Consider the following 20,815-nt stretch of genomic DNA (forward strand, 5'->3'; position numbering starts at 1 on the left):
ATGATTAGAGCCCTGTAGACATGAAATAACAGCCCTATAGTCCCCTTTACGCCGCTAGTATTCTTTGTTTGTTCAGAAGAAACGCCCATGGCTTTAAACATCAGCAAGCTAGCACGCAAACTAGTTAGCCTCCAATTTATTTCCTGTCTTCTAAAATTTCAAAAGTGTTTAAAATGGAACGAGCATAAGGGTAAAGAAGCCAAACACTTACCACTTTCACACTGAATGGGAGGAGGACTTTTCACTCCTCCATGCAGAGGGATGTTATCTCTTGTCACATTACTGACACCTAGTGGCCACAATACTACATAAACCTTGTTCTTTCCATACTTTTAGACTAATAACACGCCACAGTCAACCACGAAACAATGATCATTTATTATTCATTCATTCATTTTTGGTGGCAGTTTCACTCCATTGTGGTTTTTCAAAAATAAACCAATAAATCATGATAAAAATGCCTATTTAAGCACATTTGATGTATTTTTTGCCTAAATGAAGCATTTTCAAAGCACAAAAAATGGCTAAATGCAGTGCAATACAATTATAAGGCATTCAGAAGAAGCATTCAAAGACGGTGTGATGATATGTAGTATTCTACACTGGTCACTAGGTGTCAGTAATGTTCCTGTAATGTAGGTGTGATGATATGTAGTATTCTACACTGGTCACTAGGTGTCAGTAATGTTCCTGTAATGTAGGTGTGATGATATGTAGTATTCTACACTGGTCACTAGGTGTCAGTAATGTTACTGTAATGTAGGTGTGATGATATGTAGTATTCTACACTGGTCACTAGGTGTCAGTAATGTTACTGTAATGTAGGTGTGATGATATGTAGTATTCTACACTGGTCACTAGGTGTCAGTAATGTTCCTGTAATGAGACAATAGCCACTGCAGGAAGTACTGTACACAACAGAAAGTTAAAAAAAGAACAACAAGGAACCCTCCCAACGCTAACACGTGCAAGTCTCCATTATGTATGTCTTATATGTCTTATTTTCTCTTATTATGTCTAGTATACTGGGTAATAGGAGTGTCTAGAGGGCTCTAATAATGTTAAAAAAGTTGGGACTGCTGTATTGTTGATATCCATGTACAAGCAGAGAGCTGTTTTCTGTGTATTGTATATCTACATACTGTATCTGTATATCTCAAGTGCTGTGCATCATAACATCACTCCTTCATATCGGTGTCCTCACCCCAGGGGGCTGTTTGAGCAGGATGTGTGTGGCCTCTTCTTCACTGAGCGCACGCAGCAGCCAAACGGGGTGCGTTTGACTCAGTCTGTCCAACACGCTCATCCTCCTCCGTAGCGAGTCATACCCATAATCCCTTTCACACCTCACCCTGCCACAGCTGGGAGCCTGCAGGTGAACGCCTCCCACCTCACTGGCAGAGAAAAGAGAACAACAGTGAAACCTTCTGGTAGAAAAAGCAGCAAAAGGAAGTCATGAACAGTATTCAACATGTTAGCTTCACCCTTCTATGTCCACGGGCTGCTGGTCCACTGATGGAGAGGTGTGCACCATCTCCTTCTTCAACTCCCCAATCTCCAGAGCAAACGCATCAATCAGCTGCAAGAGAAAAGCACGATGAGACCTGACGGATGAACCAAGCCAACGTTCAAGTGTTACTTTGCCAGCAAGATGGAGACACGAACTGATCAGGCCTGGAAGAAGGAAAAGGGCTGGTCAGCCTTCCTGCATGAGTCTTACTTCCTGCAGGCAGGAAATACCACACTAAGTATTATGCAGACGAACATCTAACACCTTGGCTTCCCTTCAGCTGTGGGGCGCTCAGACAACTATCACGACTTTGACCCTGTTTATTTGTCACTCGCATCTCTTTAGAAGGATCACTTTAGTGCAGGCGCCCTCAATTCTATTTGTCCAGGGGGCAGAATTTGTAGGCCAAGTAAAAAATGAGGAAAAAAACATGTATATTTATACTGTATATGAAGTATATACACTGCTCAAAAAAATTAAAGAAACACTCGGAAAACACATCAGATCTAAACAGGGGGAAAATGATCTTGAATATGTTTCCTGATAATAAGTGGGTGATGTATTAGTAACAAAATGATGCCACATCATTTGATAGAAATGAAAATGATCACCCTATAGAGGGGGGAAATCAAAGACACCCCAAAAATGAAAGTGAAAAAATGATGCAGCAGACAGGACACAGGACACCATCCGTAGTCTCATTAGGAGCATGCCCCCATGTTGTCAGGCATGCATACAAGCACGTGGGGGCCACACAAACTACTGAGAATCATTTTGAGTTGCTACAATGACATTTTAGCAAAATGGACCAGTCTGCTGCATCATTTTTTCACTTTCATTTTTGGGGTGTCTTTGATTTCCCCCCTCTATAGGGCGATCATTTTCATTTCTATCAAATGATGTGGCATCATTTTGTTACTAATAGATCACCTACTTATTATCAGGAAAGATATTCAAGATCATTTTTCCCCCAGTTTAGATCTGATCTGTTTTCGAGGTATTCTTTTAATTTTTTTGAGCAGTGTAGTATATACCGCAGAACCTTGGTTACAGTATATATACTGCAGAACCTTGGTTACTGTATATACAGTATACTGTATATACTGCGGAACCTTGGTTACAGTATATACTGTGTATATATACACCGCAGAACCTTGGTTACAGTATATATACTGCAGAACCTTGGTTACAGTGTATACAGTATATATACTGCAGAACCTTGGTTACAGTATATACAGTATACTGTATATACACTGCGGAACCTTGGTTACAGTATATACTGTGTATATATACACCGCAGAACCTTGGTTACAGTATATATACTGCAGAACCTTGGTTACAGTGTATACAGTATATATACTGCAGAACCTTGGTTACAGTACAAAGCGGGACCTTGGTTAGCGTCATTAAGTGTTTTATTGCAGGTTTGAATGATCTCACAACAGGCACAGAACCCCCCCAGCACGGGCGATTGCTGCGGCTGTGACCCACATCAAGATAAAACTCAACTCTGAACCCCCAAAGTTGCTTCCTGTCCACGGCCCCACTCTGCTCTCCAAACCAAAATCAAAGCAAATCTTGCCTGAAGCATAAGAGTTGCAAACGGGAGAACATGTTGGTGTTTGTAGCGTACTAATGTTGATGTCTCCATGTTGGATGGAACATGGGTGTGGGTTCTGGCTAAAGAATGACGTATTGTATTGTGGCCAGTAGAGTGCAGTGTTTCCAGTACATTCCAACATCTTGCCACTAAACTGGGTTCCCTTGCCCCTCCTCTCCTCCTAAACTGGACTTTACAGAGCCGCCTTATTAAAGCGTCACACACTCCCCTGCTCAAAACCCCACTGTACAACACAAACAAGCCCCGGGGTTGTGAACCTGCGTAATACGAACACGGGATGATGATGAAGAGGTGAGCACAGACGAGCTGTCATGAGAACTAGAAGTAAACTAGAAGGCATGTGAACTACTGAACTGCACATGCATTTCTAACACTTTGTCTTCTTTGTGTGTGTGGTCGTTGCATTTAGCACCAAACTCTGTCATAGAGGAAGAATTCCAGGGGAAATAATCACCATTTCCGTAGGGAACATGTTATTTCTATTTTAGGGGGGTCTCATTTATTTTTTAGCTGTAGTTTTTTTGCAATAAATTGTTTATTCCATTTTTTTCTGCCTCACTTCCATTTCTTGGTTTTGCACTTTGAAGCGCAACGACCTCCTTAACATCCGACACTGCAAAACAGAAACTCCTGCTATTCTTCAGCTGGTCTTAACATTTTGATCAGGACCGTATTTGGTCACAGCGCGGGACTCTGTCATCAACGAGGGAGAGTAAAGAAGAGCTCACAATTAAAGTACAAGTGAAAGTTAAGTTTGTGTATAGGAGAGAGTTAAGCCTAACGCATCTATGGTGTATCTCCCAGTCGCATGTAAGTGTTGTGCCAAGTGGGTTTGTTGCTGTCACCACCCAGCCCTAATGACACCATGAATACACCACAAACCACATGAAGGTTGAGATAAACGCGTGCCGTGAGGATCGTGAAAGCAAGACTCCAGTTTAGAAGGCCTTGAATGACAGGAAGGAAGGACCGGTCCACGTCACACAGAACACTAAAGGCTTCCAGTCATTCCCAGCATGCTACAGCTATCACGTCAAAGAGAAATGAGATGTCTGGTCCAGGCTGAAGCGCACACGAGTGCTTCCATGGGACGGGCGAGGACGGAAAAAGCTGCAAAGTCAATTAAAAGCCTCGCAGCATTCACTGTGGATTACATCACTGCCACTTTCCTGTCTTGGATTTTTCTTTCTGCCTGGAACATTTGCAAAGGTTTGTAACTTATACACCCCCCCACATTTAAGACTCAGCAAATGGAAGCACACCAGCTAGATGGAGCAATTTCAGTAGAAATTGCGTGGGAATGCTGAACTGAAAGGGAGAAGGAATGTTGACATATCAGAGAAATGTGTTGAAGTCAGGGTGGGGTAGGCTCCAGCATAGCCCCGCGACCCTGGTGGGGACAAGCGGCACGCCTATAAACTTATAAATGTTGCTCAGATGGAAGTTACGGATGCACGCCACCTCCTGGGGTAAAGTATGAAGTACACGAGGCGTCGTATGTGCAGAACACGCCGTTCACTTCAGCAGCTTTGGCGCTTAAAGCGACGTTTGGCTAACAGTCTCACACTGCTGGACTCAAGGGTTGGTCCACGCTTCACCAGCTGAAACTTTCCTGCCATCATCCTAACTACTTGCCAAGCTAGGGTGACCACAGGTCCTTTTTTCCCAAGACATGTTCACTTTTCATGTCCTGGTTTTCATTGGGCCATTAAAGTGTGCGCTCTGCTGCGTGTGATGCAACCCCTGAGAGGCTTCGTGCCTTAGCGTTGCCAAACAGCTGCAAAAAGCCAAAGAAAAAACTAAACGTGCAGGAAGTTCATCTCCTGATGCTTGCAGAGTTGAAGACTTGTAAAATGGGGGGCGTCATGCCAATGTTGTTCCTTTGGAATTTGTTGGTAGTATTTTGGTGCAAATGTCAGTGTTTTGTGTAGGCTTACTCGCCCATCCATCGTCTCCGTCCTTACCTTGAAGAAGCTGCCGCTCCTGTTCATCAGACCTCTTTGAGGATTCTCACTTGGCGTGCAGGAAGCCATTTTGATGTCCAGTCCGCCGTACGAATGCTTGCGTGTTTACATCAAGCCCAGAGCTCTGGAAGGGGAAACACACCAATCAGTGCACACGCCTGGGATGTCACACGCAGGGAAGACATTTCTTTGTTGTTCCCTTCTTTGTCTTCTCACTTTGCTGCCGTCCTGCCTTCTTGCAACCTCCGACCTCATCACTTTCCTTCCGATTGCAGCTTTCTTTTGGGTCACACTCATACTTTACACTCGTCTTTCCACATTTTTCGACTTTCATTGTCTGATTGATGATTGTTTTTCCATTTTGGTGAGCATCACTTCCTGCACAGCTGCCTTCTGTCCCAACCTTCCCAGCAGAATGTGTGAGTCCACAATGTTTTTCATACAAACCAATCAATATCGTCATAAAAGAATCATAAGCTATATTTACATCATGTACATACACTCCATCCCATTTCTGTTTTTTTAAGCTTTGTTTCAGTGCCTCCAAAGCTTCCTTAGATCTGTTTCTTATATATTTTTCTGTGGTAATGTCCTTTGTATTGTATTGATCATTTTTATAAACTGTAAAAACAGGTAAATGATCACTTCCATCAGTTATCATGATCCCACTCACAACTCTTCATTTGTGAAAATATTGTCAATAATAGTTGCACTTTTTGATGTTATTCTTGTGGGCTTAGATATCATTGGAAGCAGATTCAAACTATACATTGTATTTATAAAATCACACGTGTTCAATGAACTTGAATTTTTCAAATCAATGTTTACATCTCCACATAAAAACACAACCTTGTTGTGACTCCTGTCAAACAAGTCCATTATTGTATCTATGAATATGTGAACACATGAACCTGGTGGTCTATAAACACAACTCACTATAATATTTCTAGTCTTTTCACTAATGATTTCCACTGTGATCATTTCCATAACATCGTCAATAACAGTTGTCAAATGACTAACAACCTTACATTTCAAACTACAGTTGACATACAAAGATACACCTCCACCTTTTTTGTCCTTCTGTTTCCATAATACAGTTCATAGCCATCTATCTGAACTTCATCCTTTTCTCCATCCTTAATCCATGTTTCTGACACTGCAATTATACTAAAATGCCCTCTAATTTTCTTTAAATAATCTTTCATCTTTGATAAATGACATTTTATACTTCTACTGTTGAAATGAATGATAGACAATGTTCCATTCATCATTACTTTATCATTACATTTTCCTCAGTATAATACTCACATTCATTATTTGGAATTAATTCTTTTTTGTTCGTACCCTCGTCTATATCATATATTTTACTCTCTAAATCAACATCTAAATTTATATACAGACCCTTTCCAAAAAATTAGAATGTCATGGAAAAGATGTTTAATTTCCATAATTCCATTCAAAAAGTTAAACTTTCATAGATTATAGATTCAAGGCCCACAATTTAAACGATTTCAAGTGTTTATTTGTTTATTTTTAGGTAATTTGGGCTTCCAGCTCATAAAACCCACGAAAACAGGAATTCAAAAAATTAGAATACTGTGAAGAAATCACCATTTACTTTTCAGTTTTTGCAGGAAAAAAAAAGAAAGAAATTAGGATCACATCAAATCAATCAAAATATGGTACTTTCAAAATGATATGTCAATCTTTAATACTTGGTTGGGAATCCCTTTGCCTTAATCACTGCCTCGATGCCACGTGGCATTGAAGCAATCAGCCTGTGGCATTGCCTGGGAGTTATGGAAGCCCAGATTTCCTTGATGCTTGCTGTCAGCTCTTCTTTGTTGGGCAGGGGCCAGGTCCTGCTGGAAGATGAAATCTGCATCTCCATACAGATCCTCAGCAGAAGGAATCATGAAGTTCTCTAAAACATTCTGGTAGACTGTTGCGGTGACCTTGGATTTAAGAAAGCAGAGTTTACCAACACCTGCACCGGACATTGCACCCCAAATCATGACGGACTGTGGATATTTCACACTGGACCTCAGGCAGCTTGGGTTCTGTTCCTCACCCGTCTTCCTCCAAACCCTTGGACCTTGATTCCCAAATGAAAGGCACACTTTACTTTCATGGGAAAAGAGGACCTTGGACCACTGGCCAACAGTCCAGTCCTTCTTCTCCTTGGCCCAGTGGAGACGCTTCCTACGTTGGCTCAGGTTCAGAAGTGGCTTGACCCGAGGAACCCGACAGTTGTAGCCCATCTCCCGGATGTGTCTGAATGTGGTGGTTTTTGAAGCCGTGACTCCCGCCTCATTCCACTCTTTCTGGATCTCTGCCAGATTCTTGAATCTTCCCTGTTTGATAATCCGCTGAAGCCCACGGTCATCTCTTTTGCTGGTGCATCTTCTCCTGCCACATTTTGCCCTTCCTCTAGACTTTCCATTGATATGCTTGGACACAGCACTCTGTGAACAACAAGCCTCCTTAGCTATGAACTTTTGTGGCTTACCCATCCTATGGAGGGTATCAATGATGGTCTTCTGGCCAGTTGTCATGTCTGCAGTCTTCCCCATATTGAACCCAACTGAGACAATTGAACCAAACTGAAGCAATTTAATGACACCTGGGGAAGCCTGTGCAGGTGATTTGACTTTAGTAGATGATTAGTGTGTGACACTCAGTTTAAAACATTCATGCCCTGCAAAATTTGGGCTGATTTCTTCACAGTATTCTAATTTTTTGAATTCCTGTTTTCGTGGGTTTAATGAGCTGGAAGCCCAAATTATGTAAAAATAAACAAATAAATACTTGAAATCGTTTAAATTGTGGGCCCTGAATCTATAATCTATGAAAGCTTAACTTTTTGAATGATATTCAAATTTTTTGGAAAGGGTCTGTATGCATCCATTTTCTAGTATATGTCTATTTCCTTTATCCACTCTACAACCCATTCTCCTAAGTCTATATCTAATATTTTCAATCATCACCATTGCCTTATTTTCCTCTTCTAAACTTTTCTAGTTCTTTAATATCTCCTATCATCCTAGCCTGTGACTCTTCTTGTTCTCTTATCCATACTTTACCATTTCCAGTCCATGTTGCCATGTTTTTTTGTTTTCTTAGCATCCTTGCTTCTCGTGCAATATCTCAATTTTTTTTGTTAAATGTTCATTTAGGTATACATTAGTTCCTTTCAATTTCTTTGCTTGCATTAACAGATCAATCCTCTTCTTTCTACTAATGAAACTTAAGATGATTGCTGTTTTTTCTTTCTCTGTCTTTCTTGGTAGTACGTGACAAACAGAAATATCTTCACTTTGGATGTTTATGTTCTTACTGTGCAGAAATCCCACTACTTGTTGTTCCAGTGTCAGCAGTTCCTCCCGTGGTGCATCTTCTGTTGTCACCCTGTTTACAGTTGCTACTGCATAGGATCGGTGTAGAGTTTCCAGGCCTGTTAATACCAAATTGTCTCTTTTTGTATATTGTTCCAATTCGTCCACCCTTTGCTCTAACACAATAATCCTTTTATCTTTCTCCGTTAGCATGTCTTTCAATGATCTTACTTCCTCCATTAGTCCAATTAGTCATTCCTGCTGTGATGCTAGTCTTGAGAGCTCACCCGACATAAAGTTTAGTGATCTTTTAATCTCCTCCAAGTCGTCTGTAGTTGCCATGTCTTTATCCCGCATGATGCTCCTTCCACCCGGCATTCTCTCTTTCTCAAACAATCAAAAAATAAATGAAAAATAATCGGTGAGTTTCCGTAACGGTGAAACTTTAGTGAGTCCCAGGTTAGCGATGCAGTCGCCGCGTTAGCTGGAAGCTAACGTTGAGTTCCGTAGCGGTGAAACTTCAATGAGTCCCAAGTTAGCAATGTCGTCGGCGCATTAGTTGGAAGCCAACGCCGAGTTTCCGTGACAATGAAACCTCAATGAGTCCCAGGTTAGCGGTGCCGTCGGCGCGTTAGCTGGAAGCTAACGTTGAGTTTCCAACTGAAGCTGAGTGCCTTCGCCGCCTTGTGCACCGCGCTGTCCTGATAGGCAAAGCTTACAAAAGGTTTGGGTCTGTCCAAGGAATTCCACAGTCGAGTAATTCAGCCACATTCAGCCACACGAATGTGCTGCAAGCAGTATAAACCTGACCTCTTCCTGCTACGACTTTGCAAGTCCTGTCCACAATCACTGAAGCTGTGATTTTGTTCCCTAAAGTTTAGTTTATGCTTGATGCATCCGTGAGGTCCGCACGGCCAAATCACTTCACTTCTGCAACCACGCCCCTCCGTGCGGCGTCCACGCGGCCGCGCACCTCGGACATGTTCTGAGTACGCAGACGTTGACGCTCATGCTCGCCACCTTGCCGTAAACAGGCTGTCTGCTACACTACGGTGTTGTGCTGTACGAAGGCCGTAGACGCCCCCATTATCTGGGGAAGTACGGGCTAACGAGACGCACCAAAGCTGCAACCGTCTCTGCCCGATTCTGCACGTGTACTTCCGTGCGGCGCGTACGTGCGTCAAGCACAACCCAGGCTAGTTGACCAAAAATGAACCCAACCGTGACCTCAAAAGTCAAAGCATGATCATGTGTAGCGTGACCCCCCCAGCATGCACACATGGACATGCAAGGACACGCTGGTCCTGTCAACACTAAAGTGTGCAGACACGGGTTCTTTACGTCTTCAGCGCCCCCCCCCCCCCACACACACACACATGTATGATGCTTTGCCAAGACAGCACTGTCCCATAGATACTTTGACAGCACCACATGTGAGTGGAGACCGCAGAGCAGAATGTGGGTCAGCGGTTCTGACTGACTTCCAGCTGAGCTGACAAGCACATGTTGTCATGTGACTCTGGTCACATGTTCTCCTTCAACAACAAACACCGCAGCCAGCATCCTTCAACATCTTCATCGAAGGATCAGAGGAAAGCCTCACTGGGGGGGACGTGTGTGACCATGGAAGGTTTGGAGCGAAGCACCGGTGAGGAACTGGACTGTGCGCTGTCCCCCTCCCCCATCCGCGTAGCTTGAAGTACACCTCCATAAACATGTAACCTCATAACCGCACCATCCAGCGTTCCTGGGCCCCCAAATTCACACATTTTTGTTCTCCAAAAAGTGGGTAATCATTTCTGAATGAGTGGCAGCACAGTTGGTGGTCCTTGAATGCACCACAGTTGCTGCGATGTGCACGATGGTGGCTCTGGAGCGTGATGGAAGAATTACCATCACTCTGCATTGCTTCAGGAGGGAGTTGAACCTCACCTGTGGGCATGAGCTTTGGGTCGTGACCCAAAGGACAAGATGGCGGGTACAAGCGGCCCAAATGAGTTTTCTCTGTAGGGTGGCTGGTCTCTCCCTTAGAAATAAGGTGAGAAGCGCTGTCATCCAGGAGAGACTCGGAGTAGAAGCGCTGCTCCTCCGCATTGAGAGGAGCCAGATGAGGTGGGTCGGGCATCTGGTCAGGATGCCTTCCAGGTGCTCCCCTGGGGAGGTGTTCACAGCAAGTCCAACCGGTAGGAGGCCTCGTGGAAGACCCAGGACACGTTGGAGAGACTCTCTCTCCCAATTGGCCTGGGAACACCGCGGGTGGGTGGGTGGATGGATGGTGGATGGATGGATGCATGGATGGATGGATGGATGCATGGATGGAAGGATGGTGGATGCATGGATGGTGGATGCATGGATGGTGGATGGATGCATGGATGGATGGTTGGATGGATGGTGGATGGATGGATGGGTGGGTGGATGGGTGGATGATGGATGGATGGGTGGGTGGATGATGGATGGATGCATGGATGGATGGTGGATGGATGGTGGATGGAAGGGTGCATGGATGGATGGATGGATGGTGAATGGATGGTGGATGGATGGATGGGTGGGTGGGTGGATGGGTGGGTGGATGGATGCATGCATGGATGGATGGATAGATGGTGGATGGATGGTGGGTGGATGTATGGATGGGTGGGTGGATGGATGGATGCATGGATGGAAGGCTGGTGGATGGGTGGATGCATGGATGGTGGATGGATGTATGGATGGATCAATGGTGGATGCATGGATGGATGGTTGGATGGATGGATGGGTGGGTGGATGATGGATGGATGCATGGATGGATGGTGGATGGATGGTGGATGGATGGGTGAATGGATGGATGGTGGGTGGGTGGATGTATGGGTGGGTGGATGGATGCTCATTGCAAAAGTTCATTTGAAACAAGTAAGATGTTTTTATGGGCGTATCAATTCCTTTTTTTTGGCCTTGGACCCTCCCCCATGGAAACGCGCCATCTACTGCACATGCACTCCAGAAGGCCCACCGCCTTCTCCTCCAATTTCAGATCAACATTTGCAATACAGGTGACTTTTCCGTCAGTTAGTTCCAGCTGCAATAATGCAACACATAATTTCTCTAACGCCAATCGTATGGGAGTCACATGACCTGGTGAGATTAGAACGTGTTCTTTTCATGTCTCTTGGGCACCAGGCCTGGCATGACACATCCATGAATTCATACATCGCCATGTGCATGCGCGTCTTCCTCGTCTCCTGCCTCCAAACCGGCAGGAAGAGGGTTCAAGTCTTTCTGCTTCTGCGTCGCCACTACGCCGTCCCCTCCCACGCCATCCCCTCCCACGCCGTCCCCTCCCAAGCCATCCCCTCCCACGCCAACCCCTCCCATGCCATTCCCTCCCACGCCATTCCCTCCCACGCCATTCCCTCCCACGCCCTCCCCTTCCACGCCAACCCCTCCCATGCCATTCCCTCCCACGCCGTCTGGATCCTTTGGTAGCTCTTCAGGGTTGATGCAGTTCTCTTCCATACCATTAGTTTAGTGTTCATCTGAAACGGGAGGGGGCTGATGCACAAAAAGCCAAGCAATCAGAGCCACGCCACGCCGAAGGTGGCACATTTTTGGCAATGCACGTCAAGTTACGGAGGTGGGTTTGGAGAGGGAGGAGCGAGCCAAGCACAGCGCAAGCGCAGCACGGAGGTTAGGCACTATTATGCTCGGAGTTAGCATGCTAACGCTAGCACATTAGCATTCTTTAAGTCACAATGTTGAACTCACAATGTGTGTGTGTGTGTGTGTGTGTGTGTGTGTGGGGGGGGGGGGGGGGGGGGACGACTATGGCACTTGGCGGAGGTCTGCGCTGTCCAGGTGCTTTTCTAGTTGCAGTAGTTTCAGTGAAACAACACTACGTCAGCAGGCACCTGATGGAAAAGTCAACTTAGCTGATCCAAAAACCTTCTTAAGAGATTCCAGTGGAGCTTAAATGAGAAATCGGCTGATTTATTCCAATCACTGCCAAAGACAGGGCGGGGGGGTGGGGAGCCCTGACAGGACCCGACAGGTCCGCAATTCTTGGCAGGTTGGTGGGGGAGTGGAATGGGAAGGGAAACGCTGGGACACGCCATCGCCGAATGTCGTGCTTTCCCAAACTCAACAACACAAGTCCCATCGTGCCACAAGAAAGTGAAATACAGCACCCCCCCACTTCACTCTCACGGGTTTGCAAAAATATATCAATTAGTAAATCAGGCTGTTTCGTGGTTGACTAGCTAATTTTATGCATCTTTTCATGTTACAATACATTTTATACTTGAACTGTTTACTCAACGGTTACGGCATATTTACGGCTTAAACCTGGACTATGTCGCAAGTGAACAATGGCAATCGAAGAGAAAGAGAAGGTCCTAGAGCTGAATCTCTTTGAATAATTAGACTTTTATTGCAAATGTTGATCCAAAATCGGAGAACAAAGCCAACATCAAGCTAGCAGGAGGGTTATTGACTTGTCTTTATTGTATTTTGTATCAAACACATTGTAAAAAGCACTAGTAGGCCAAGATATGCTAAGTTGTTCAGTAGATTTCAATTATTGTTTATTTTGTTCAATATTTCAACATTTTCACATTCATCACAATGTTCATCTTCAATTGTTGGATAATAATAGAAATTTATGCATTTTCTGCATAAAATAATACACAAAATATTCCCCGGGGGCCCAATAAAAATGCCGCAACCCCCCCCCCCCCCCCCGTTTTTCCTTTTTCGGGGGGAATTAGACTTCCACTTGTGTCATTATTTTGTCAACGTCATTATTTTGTCAACTGGCCATCATTTAGATTTGTTCTCCAATAAAAACGGGGCACGTTTCCCTCACTGCTGCTTACGTCGTGAGATAAATCCTCGACTCGAGACGGCAACAAATCACTGATTTCTCCGTTCGAGACGACGTGAAACAACAACAGTAGACGTGGTGGCTTTAAACTGTGACGACACCAGATGAAGTTCAAAAACAACCCACTTTGGACTCCATCACACTCTTCCATGCCACAAATGTTACAGACGACTAAAACTACTGACAGAAAAGCGTCCCTCACCTTTAAAAGCGTCCTTGAACGTTGATTGTTGTCCTGCGTGTCTTCGCTTCATGAAGACAATGGACTTCTCGGAACTTCACTGTTTCACACAACTTGCATATTTTCCAGCAGACCTCCTCACTTGTTTTAGTTTGTTTGTCAGTGACAGTACGCTGATTGCGTTGCCTGTTGATTGACGCCTGTGAAGTTTTACGTGTTGTTGGGCACAAAGAAAAAGTGACGTACGTGTGCATCACTTTTTTAACTTATTAAATCCTTAATGCCTTCCTTGTGGTGTCCTCTTCTGACCTCTGGTGGGGAAAGATGGTAACACACGTTTAGTCGATAGAATCAGTCATTTACACTATACGAGGAAAATGGTGGAACACGTGACGTCTTTCCCCTAAAAACACTGCTAATTGATGTCGACGATGATAGAGAATAACTCAACTTGACACGTTCGTGCTGAACACCACGAATATTTGTATTGCAATACTTACGGTAGCGTCTGAGGTGTAGGACGTCAAAAGTGATTCGTGACAAGACAAAAACAAAAACTCACTGTCTACTATTTTTGGAACGCACGTGCGGCCGCTGTCTCTTCGACAAGTGACCCCAGCTCAGTAAACAGTCGCCTGTATATTACGTCATCACTGCGCCCCGTTGAAGTCCGAACACATTGTTGATGTTTTGAGAGCCTCTTTGTTGTCAGATTTGTTTATAAGCTTAATATATTGTTCAACATCTTTGAGGGAACAATGAAATTGAGTTTTTTTTAACTGCTTTTTACTAAAAGATTTCGCCAAAATATTCCATAGCTTTATAAGGGGAAAAGCCTCCGAGATCTCCTATAAAAACAAACTTGAACATTTTCCCACGACAAAACAAAGTACTTGAGGATGTGCTGAATAACGTATCCGCTGAAGTCCTTCCACAGCTCTTTGGAGTGTGGACAATGCCAGGAAAGATGTAAAACAGTCTCAACAAAAAGGGCAGTCCGTAGCAACCTGAATAAGCTTCATGCACACGTCTCCTCTCCTCAACAGTCCAGAAGGCGACTGAAACATTTTAAATAAAATATACAAAAAGAGGGAGCAGACATACCTGTGCACAACACATAAAATGTACAGCAACCTGAATAAGCTTCATGCACACGTCTCCTAAAAAAAAGAAAACCACATGAAAAACGAACTCCCCAAAACTAGCTTATTAACATCAATAACTTTCGTGAGTTGTCTTCAAATACTGTACATTATACAGAGTACACAATGGCATGAACTGTCTCTTATATTCACATGAACGCATTCAAACATTGTTGCCACCAGACTAACATACCTCTCAACAGGCCAGAAGGCGACTGAAGAGGAGCGCGCCAGAATGGCAGGAAATGACATCACAGCAATGTCAAAGTTGACACAACAAAAAGAACACAAATAAAATAAAGACTGCCCATAAAAAGGTGCTTATATCAACAAATACATACGTGAGAAATGAAAAATGAATTATTGGTGAAATTAAATTAACTGAATTAACACATCGGTTACACTTGTTTTATATGAATTAACTGAATAAGAACAGTTGTTCTCAATTGTACAAGTTGACACCCAATTAAAGCATTATTAAGTGGGCTTAACTTAACTAGCCTTAGTGATGTGTCACTCTCGAACGAATCGGCTGTAAGAGCCGGCTCTTTCAAATGAACGACAGTGGGCGGTTCGCGTCGTTGGGAGACAATTGGAAGCCGATTAGTTGTTTCCTTCTTTTCTTCTGTTAAAGGCGAATGTCATTGGTCAAGATATGTGTCCACACTGAGCAGGGGGAGGGGCGGGGTTAAACACGCTGTGGTGCTCTTAGAGTTGATTCGTTCGTGAGAAATTTGCAAGAGATTTGACCTATTTTGACCTAATTTGTCTATTAAGATGGGTCTTTGTTTTTGTATTTTATACTATAACATTATACTTGTATTATATAACTTTGTAGCTGTTCATTAGGGTTGAAATAAATCCATTTAAATAATAAACATTTGATATCATGTATTTTTTACATTCAATTAATTCATTTTACACAACAAATATAATTTGGTAAGAAATTAGTTTGCGGGATGGATGGACAACAACAAATCTGAGGAGTAGTGATGGGTCCAGCGACACAGATGCGCTGATGCGTGCGCCGAGCTCCCAGGGCAAACCCCGTGTCGGTGCGCGTACCGCTTTAAGATAGTCACGTGACCAATGCCGGAACTGTGTTGACACGGCAGTCGCGCGCCAAACTGTGTTTATAAGGAAGGGCATCTGTCAATAGGATAGGATGGAAGCGCAAAACGAGCATCGAGTTATTGACGCGTTCATTGCTTGGCGAATATTGCGGTCAAAGATGGAGGACCTCCATGGAAAACGTACATTTTCTGCCGTGTGGGATCATTTTGACCTTCTGTCGGAAAATAAGGTATTTCTATCGATCCCCTCATTTTACCCACTTCTTGTCATATTTTCCAAATATTCTGTTCTAGTGAAATTATTTTCAAAATAACTATTAGTTTATTATTTATATTATTTTTTTTTGCAGGTGAAATGTTGCATTTGTGCGGCAGTTTCCATGCACACCAGCATCTTCTGTGCGCATATGCTCCAAAGCAGGAGAAACTGCATCAAAGAAACGAAATAGACTAGAATTACAAAACACTGGAGAAACTCATTTTTTAAAATAAAAATCTTTCAACATTGAGTCCATTGTCATTCACAGCACTTTCACTGAGGTTTTGACATTATGACAGATGTTCACTAATTTATCAACTGTGTCTCAAATATCAAAGATTTTTAATTACATATATGGAACAAGAAAATGTGAATGCAAATACGTAAATGACGGTATTGGATACATCCATCCATTTTCTATGCCGCTTCTCCTGTTTAGGGTCGCGGGGGCATGCTGGAGCCTATCCCAGCTGACTTTGGGCGAGAGGCGGGGTACACCCTGGATTGGTCGCCAGCCAATCACAGGGCACATATAGACAAACAACCATACACACTCACATGCATACCTATGGGCAATTTAGAGTCACCAATTAACCTAACATGCATGTTTTTGGAATGTGGGAGAAAACCCACGCACAGAACATACAAACTCCACACATAAATGCCAAGCTTGAAACATTGTTTATTTTTAATATTTTCAAAATTATGAAAAAACTTCCTTCTTGTAAGAAATGTCAAATTCCCATGCTTGATTGTCAGAGGTCTTTCTTCACAAAGAACTGCAAGTAACATTCAATAAAACCCAACTTCAGTGGTTCAAGTGTATGCAACTCTGTTTATTGCAGGAAGACTTTTGGATCTTGTCACTCTGGTTATAAACGTGTGCCACCAAAGTGTGGAACTACAATGAGCTTTAACAACATGTAACTATAACTGTAGAACTGCATTGAAAACACGGAAAATATAGCTTAGCTGCTTCTTATTATCACAGCACCTCCCTTTGAAATGTACACATTAACCACAACAGTGCCTTTGCATTTAGGAAATGCATAGAAATAACACAAAATCAACAGAATTGAAAACAGAAGCATGCGCGTCTTCTCTCAAAGACGACCAGAGCAAATCTGAATTTGGCCGCACCGGTTCACAATGAGGACGTACAGCAGATCCCTGTGAATGGTGAAAAGCTGCCATTCATATATTTTATAACATGTTTGACACTCTAAGCGGCATAATTCAGTTTTACACATTAGGAAACAATTACAGGCATACAATACGCAGTGTTGTACTAACAAAGCGTGCAGTTACACAACATCACGCCTTGTCAGAGCATCTTCCTGCTGGAAAATGTTGAGTAGATTGACTCGTGCAATGGCGCCCCCTGCTGGATTCATAGCCGCATCGGCCAAACCGCTACCTAGGTAAGTTACCATCAGTTATCATTACTACAATTGATTACAATGATTGTTATTACAATTAATGACACATTTGTATTTCATGATATATTATTATTACTATTTAGAGCAGCGTTTTAACTTAGCAGCTTTTTTTTCTACAACTATGACCAAGAAAAGAATCTCATCTGATAATGTTAAAATAATAATCATTCTGGTCATTTGAAAACGTGTGAATCAATTGCCTCATCTGTATAACATTAGCGACACCTAGAGGGACTCCTGAAACTGTTGTTTCACGTAACAGAAAAAGAAACGGCTGCAATTTTACACAATAAGGCGCAACACCGTTCCAGTTTATGCTGCCAGCGACAGAATAACGAACATCCGGTGACTAACGTGCCAGCATGAGATGCCAGTTGCTGTACACGTAGAGTTCATCCAATGTGACGCCACAGTACATATGAATATTCAACACACATGCAAAGTGCAAAGCTGGAGCTGTGCTGTGCCTCGTAGTGCACGCTATGTCTTCACATGAACCAGGGAGAGACCACCAAACTGTGCTCAAGTAAAACATTATCACTGACAATGAATGGCCAACTAATAGGGGTAGATGTCATTATTACATCACTCCCTCCCCTTCTCTCTTCAATTGCCATTGTTCGCCCGTGATACAATCCAGGTTATGTTAACCAGTAGAGGGCACTGCGGACTGCGGATAAAAGTTGTACAGCACTACTTGGCTTGTTATTATCATGGTTCATGGTTTTAATCCTGAACATGCATATGAGTCAAACAGTAGCACATCACATAGTACAATTCACAATTTTGCATGTCCAAAAAGAAGTAGGAAGAAGCAAAGCTTATTTAATCCTACCCCTCATCAGTTTCACATCAGTTGCAATACATTTATTCACCTCTTGTTCTTCCAAGTGTACTTTGTAGGTCTACATGACAATGTAGTGCAATCATAGCCAAGGTTTTTACTTACTAAAAGGAAGCTAGAGGCTTAATAATAACTGATAGAATATATCCACCACCCACAGAACAAAGCTGTGCTAGTAATGTCTTACGCTTGTTTTTTATATTTTACTTTTTATACGGCAGAGTGTCATTACAGCTTTAGTTCATCAGGAAGTGACGGGAAGTGACGGTGGGCGTCCCGAGCAGGAGAGCTAAGCTCAGTGCTAGCTGTGAGTTTGGAGAGAGTTGGGAAGTGTGTTTATGTTGGCGTGGATGTAAAGTCCTGCAGTGTTCTCCGCTGTTAATAAAGCCATTAAAGTGCATCGGCGACGTGAGTCTCTCCTTCCCCACAACAAGCGGCATTACAGTATTGACCAGTGCACACCAGGAAATAAACGGTGTCATTTCTTACAGGCATTGGCTGGACAGCTATGTAGTGGGGCTTGTTTAACCTTTGCCTTGTGGGCAAGCAGGAAGGAGAGACGATGCTGAGAGATGTGTGTGTGTTCTGAGCTGCTGTCTGGTGGCCGCGTTCAATAAATAAAGTTGGCAGAAGCAACAGGAGAAGTTTCCTTCTTTGCTTCGGAGCTGAATAACACTGACAAGTTAACAGACTAGTAGCGAACGGAAAAGAAGACGGCTTTGTTTGTGTCGAATACAGAAGATGAGGACTTTGATGGATTTGTGGATGAGGATTGATCAAAAATAACGTGAGTACATTCTAAAATACTTCAATTAAGTACAACCCAACTCAGTTTTGCTCCCGCTGCTTTTTAAAAACATATTGTGGTTTTAGCGTGCAGGCAGTATTATATTGTATTGTAGCGTCGCTGGGAGCACGTCCTGTTCCCAGCCTACTTTGCGGTAATGTTTTGGTGCAAATGCTCTTAAAGTTACATGTTTGACCAGGAAATAGCAAGCTCAAAAGAAGACGGCTTTTTTATGTGGAACAACTGACAGTTTGTGTGGATCTTGTGAATGATTGTGACTGAGCTAGGACTCAGTAATTAAAGTCTACACACGACGGCTTCATTGACTGAAAAACAAAACTTTTTCGTGCATGAAGCTTCTACTTGAGTTGGTAATTTGGCCGCTATATGCGGTCAGATATTGACCAAGGGAGACAAAATGGGTGGCCGCTGGCCGCGTTGGACAGGTGACTGCTATACACAGGGTCTATAACATGTACATTTGCTGGGGGGGATTTTTCAGTGGCTGCTATAGGCAGGTGGCCGTTCTATAAAGGTGGCCGCTATGACAGGTTTGACTGTATATACACAGGATATTGACATCTACAAGTGTCAGCCGTAACTGTGATGTGGCCCTCAAAGAAAACGACTTTGACACCCCCGAAATAAATAATCAAATAATAACAATAATAATAATAATAAATAACAAGCAATACATAACTATAATAATAATAAACATAATAAAAATATAAATGAATGGATTCATTTAAAAACAGGTTATTTTCGGAAAAACATTTGGATCAAAAACCCGCAAATTTGTGGGGGTCACAAAACCTGAAATTGCGACTGTGCTGGGATCCACTGCATTGCTTTATTGTTCACCAACAAGGTTCGTTGCTAAAAAATATTTACCCTTTGCCTAAAATCTTTGTCCTGCGTTGTATTAAAAATGGAATTATGATCAACAAATTAAAAGGCAAAATCACTCAATGATCTTGAAAATGTTTCAGTAAAAAGTATCATTATCGGTACCTGCAATACTGGCCTTGTATTTACTTGGTGTCGGACCGATACCAAAATGTGTACCTATCAGTCTGTGCATAAGAGTATCCCTGCTACTTTTGCTTGGAATGCATCCAGAGACATGTTTTGTATCCAGCAATGCCTAATGAGGTGCTTTCATGTGCATGTGTGGATGGAAATATCAAACCTGTTCAAAAGAGTAAGAATCCAGACTGGGAAATATCAGTTCAGGTCCAGTCGAGCTTCTTCACCAACACAAGAACAGTTAAGTCCAGTTCTGCCAAACCTTTGGTGCAATTAAAATAAGTAATCTCTGCTGCTTTTTACGCTCCCTGTGCAGTTCCCCCAAAAGTCCTTGTCCTCTTCGGCATGCATGACATCATCCATAAATGCCTTGCAACACAGTCTTCCTCAGAGGAGAAGGTGTGACTTCGTCTGACGGCGGCAAGACAAAGAAAGCAGGGTGAGGTTCCCTCCTCCCTTCCACAGAGGAGTGAAAGCCGGCATGTCAGTGGATGTCTTGGCACATGGGAAGGTTGACAAAGATGAAGACGTTGAACTCGATGAGGATAGAGAAAGAGAGAAAGACGGCGTACATCACCAGGCACACCAGGCCCAATTTCCAGTCCAGAGTCCACTTGTTCAAATGGACTCCCAGGACCTGCAAGCAGGAAGGACAAGGAAAATCACACTGGTTGATGAATGGATTCATTTGCTCAAAAAGCAGAACACAAACCCACTTATGCATTTTCGTTTCTCCATTTCAGTTTAGATACGTGAAAAAAGATGTTCTGGACGCCGTTTTC

At 43.1% G+C, this 20,815-nt stretch overlaps 2 protein-coding genes across 5 annotated transcripts in view; both read right to left on the minus strand.

The window, feature by feature from the left end:
* The window catches only part of LOC129183009 (ras and Rab interactor 2-like), a 29,607-nt gene extending 14,983 nt beyond the window's left edge, over positions 1-14,624 (minus strand). Inside the window, exons 1-5 of one of the 4 annotated variants that reach the window (XM_054779762.1) lie at positions 14,568-14,624; positions 13,485-13,774; positions 5,096-5,219; positions 1,485-1,579; positions 1,205-1,394 (exon numbers count right to left, since the gene is read on the minus strand). In XM_054779762.1, the coding sequence (XP_054635737.1) occupies positions 1,205-1,394; positions 1,485-1,579; positions 5,096-5,164 (354 nt within the window). In that variant the 5' untranslated portion in view covers positions 5,165-5,219; positions 13,485-13,774; positions 14,568-14,624. Of the gene's footprint in view, positions 1-1,204; positions 1,395-1,484; positions 1,580-5,095; positions 5,220-13,484; positions 13,775-13,963; positions 14,518-14,567 lie in introns of those variants that run through there. The other 3 variants (XM_054779761.1, XM_054779765.1, XM_054779764.1) reach the window with 3 other exon arrangements.
* A 1,962-nt stretch (positions 14,625-16,586) lies between these two features.
* The window catches only part of LOC129182326 (sodium/potassium/calcium exchanger 3-like), a 46,819-nt gene continuing 42,590 nt past the window's right edge, over positions 16,587-20,815 (minus strand). Inside the window, exon 18 of the mRNA XM_054778299.1 lies at positions 16,587-20,670. Coding sequence (XP_054634274.1) covers positions 20,518-20,670 — 153 coding nt within the window. The 3' untranslated portion in view covers positions 16,587-20,517. The remainder of the gene's footprint in view (positions 20,671-20,815) is intronic.

This window comes from Dunckerocampus dactyliophorus, chromosome 6, assembly GCF_027744805.1.
Source record: "Dunckerocampus dactyliophorus isolate RoL2022-P2 chromosome 6, RoL_Ddac_1.1, whole genome shotgun sequence".
Classification (NCBI taxonomy): domain Eukaryota; kingdom Metazoa; phylum Chordata; class Actinopteri; order Syngnathiformes; family Syngnathidae; genus Dunckerocampus; species Dunckerocampus dactyliophorus.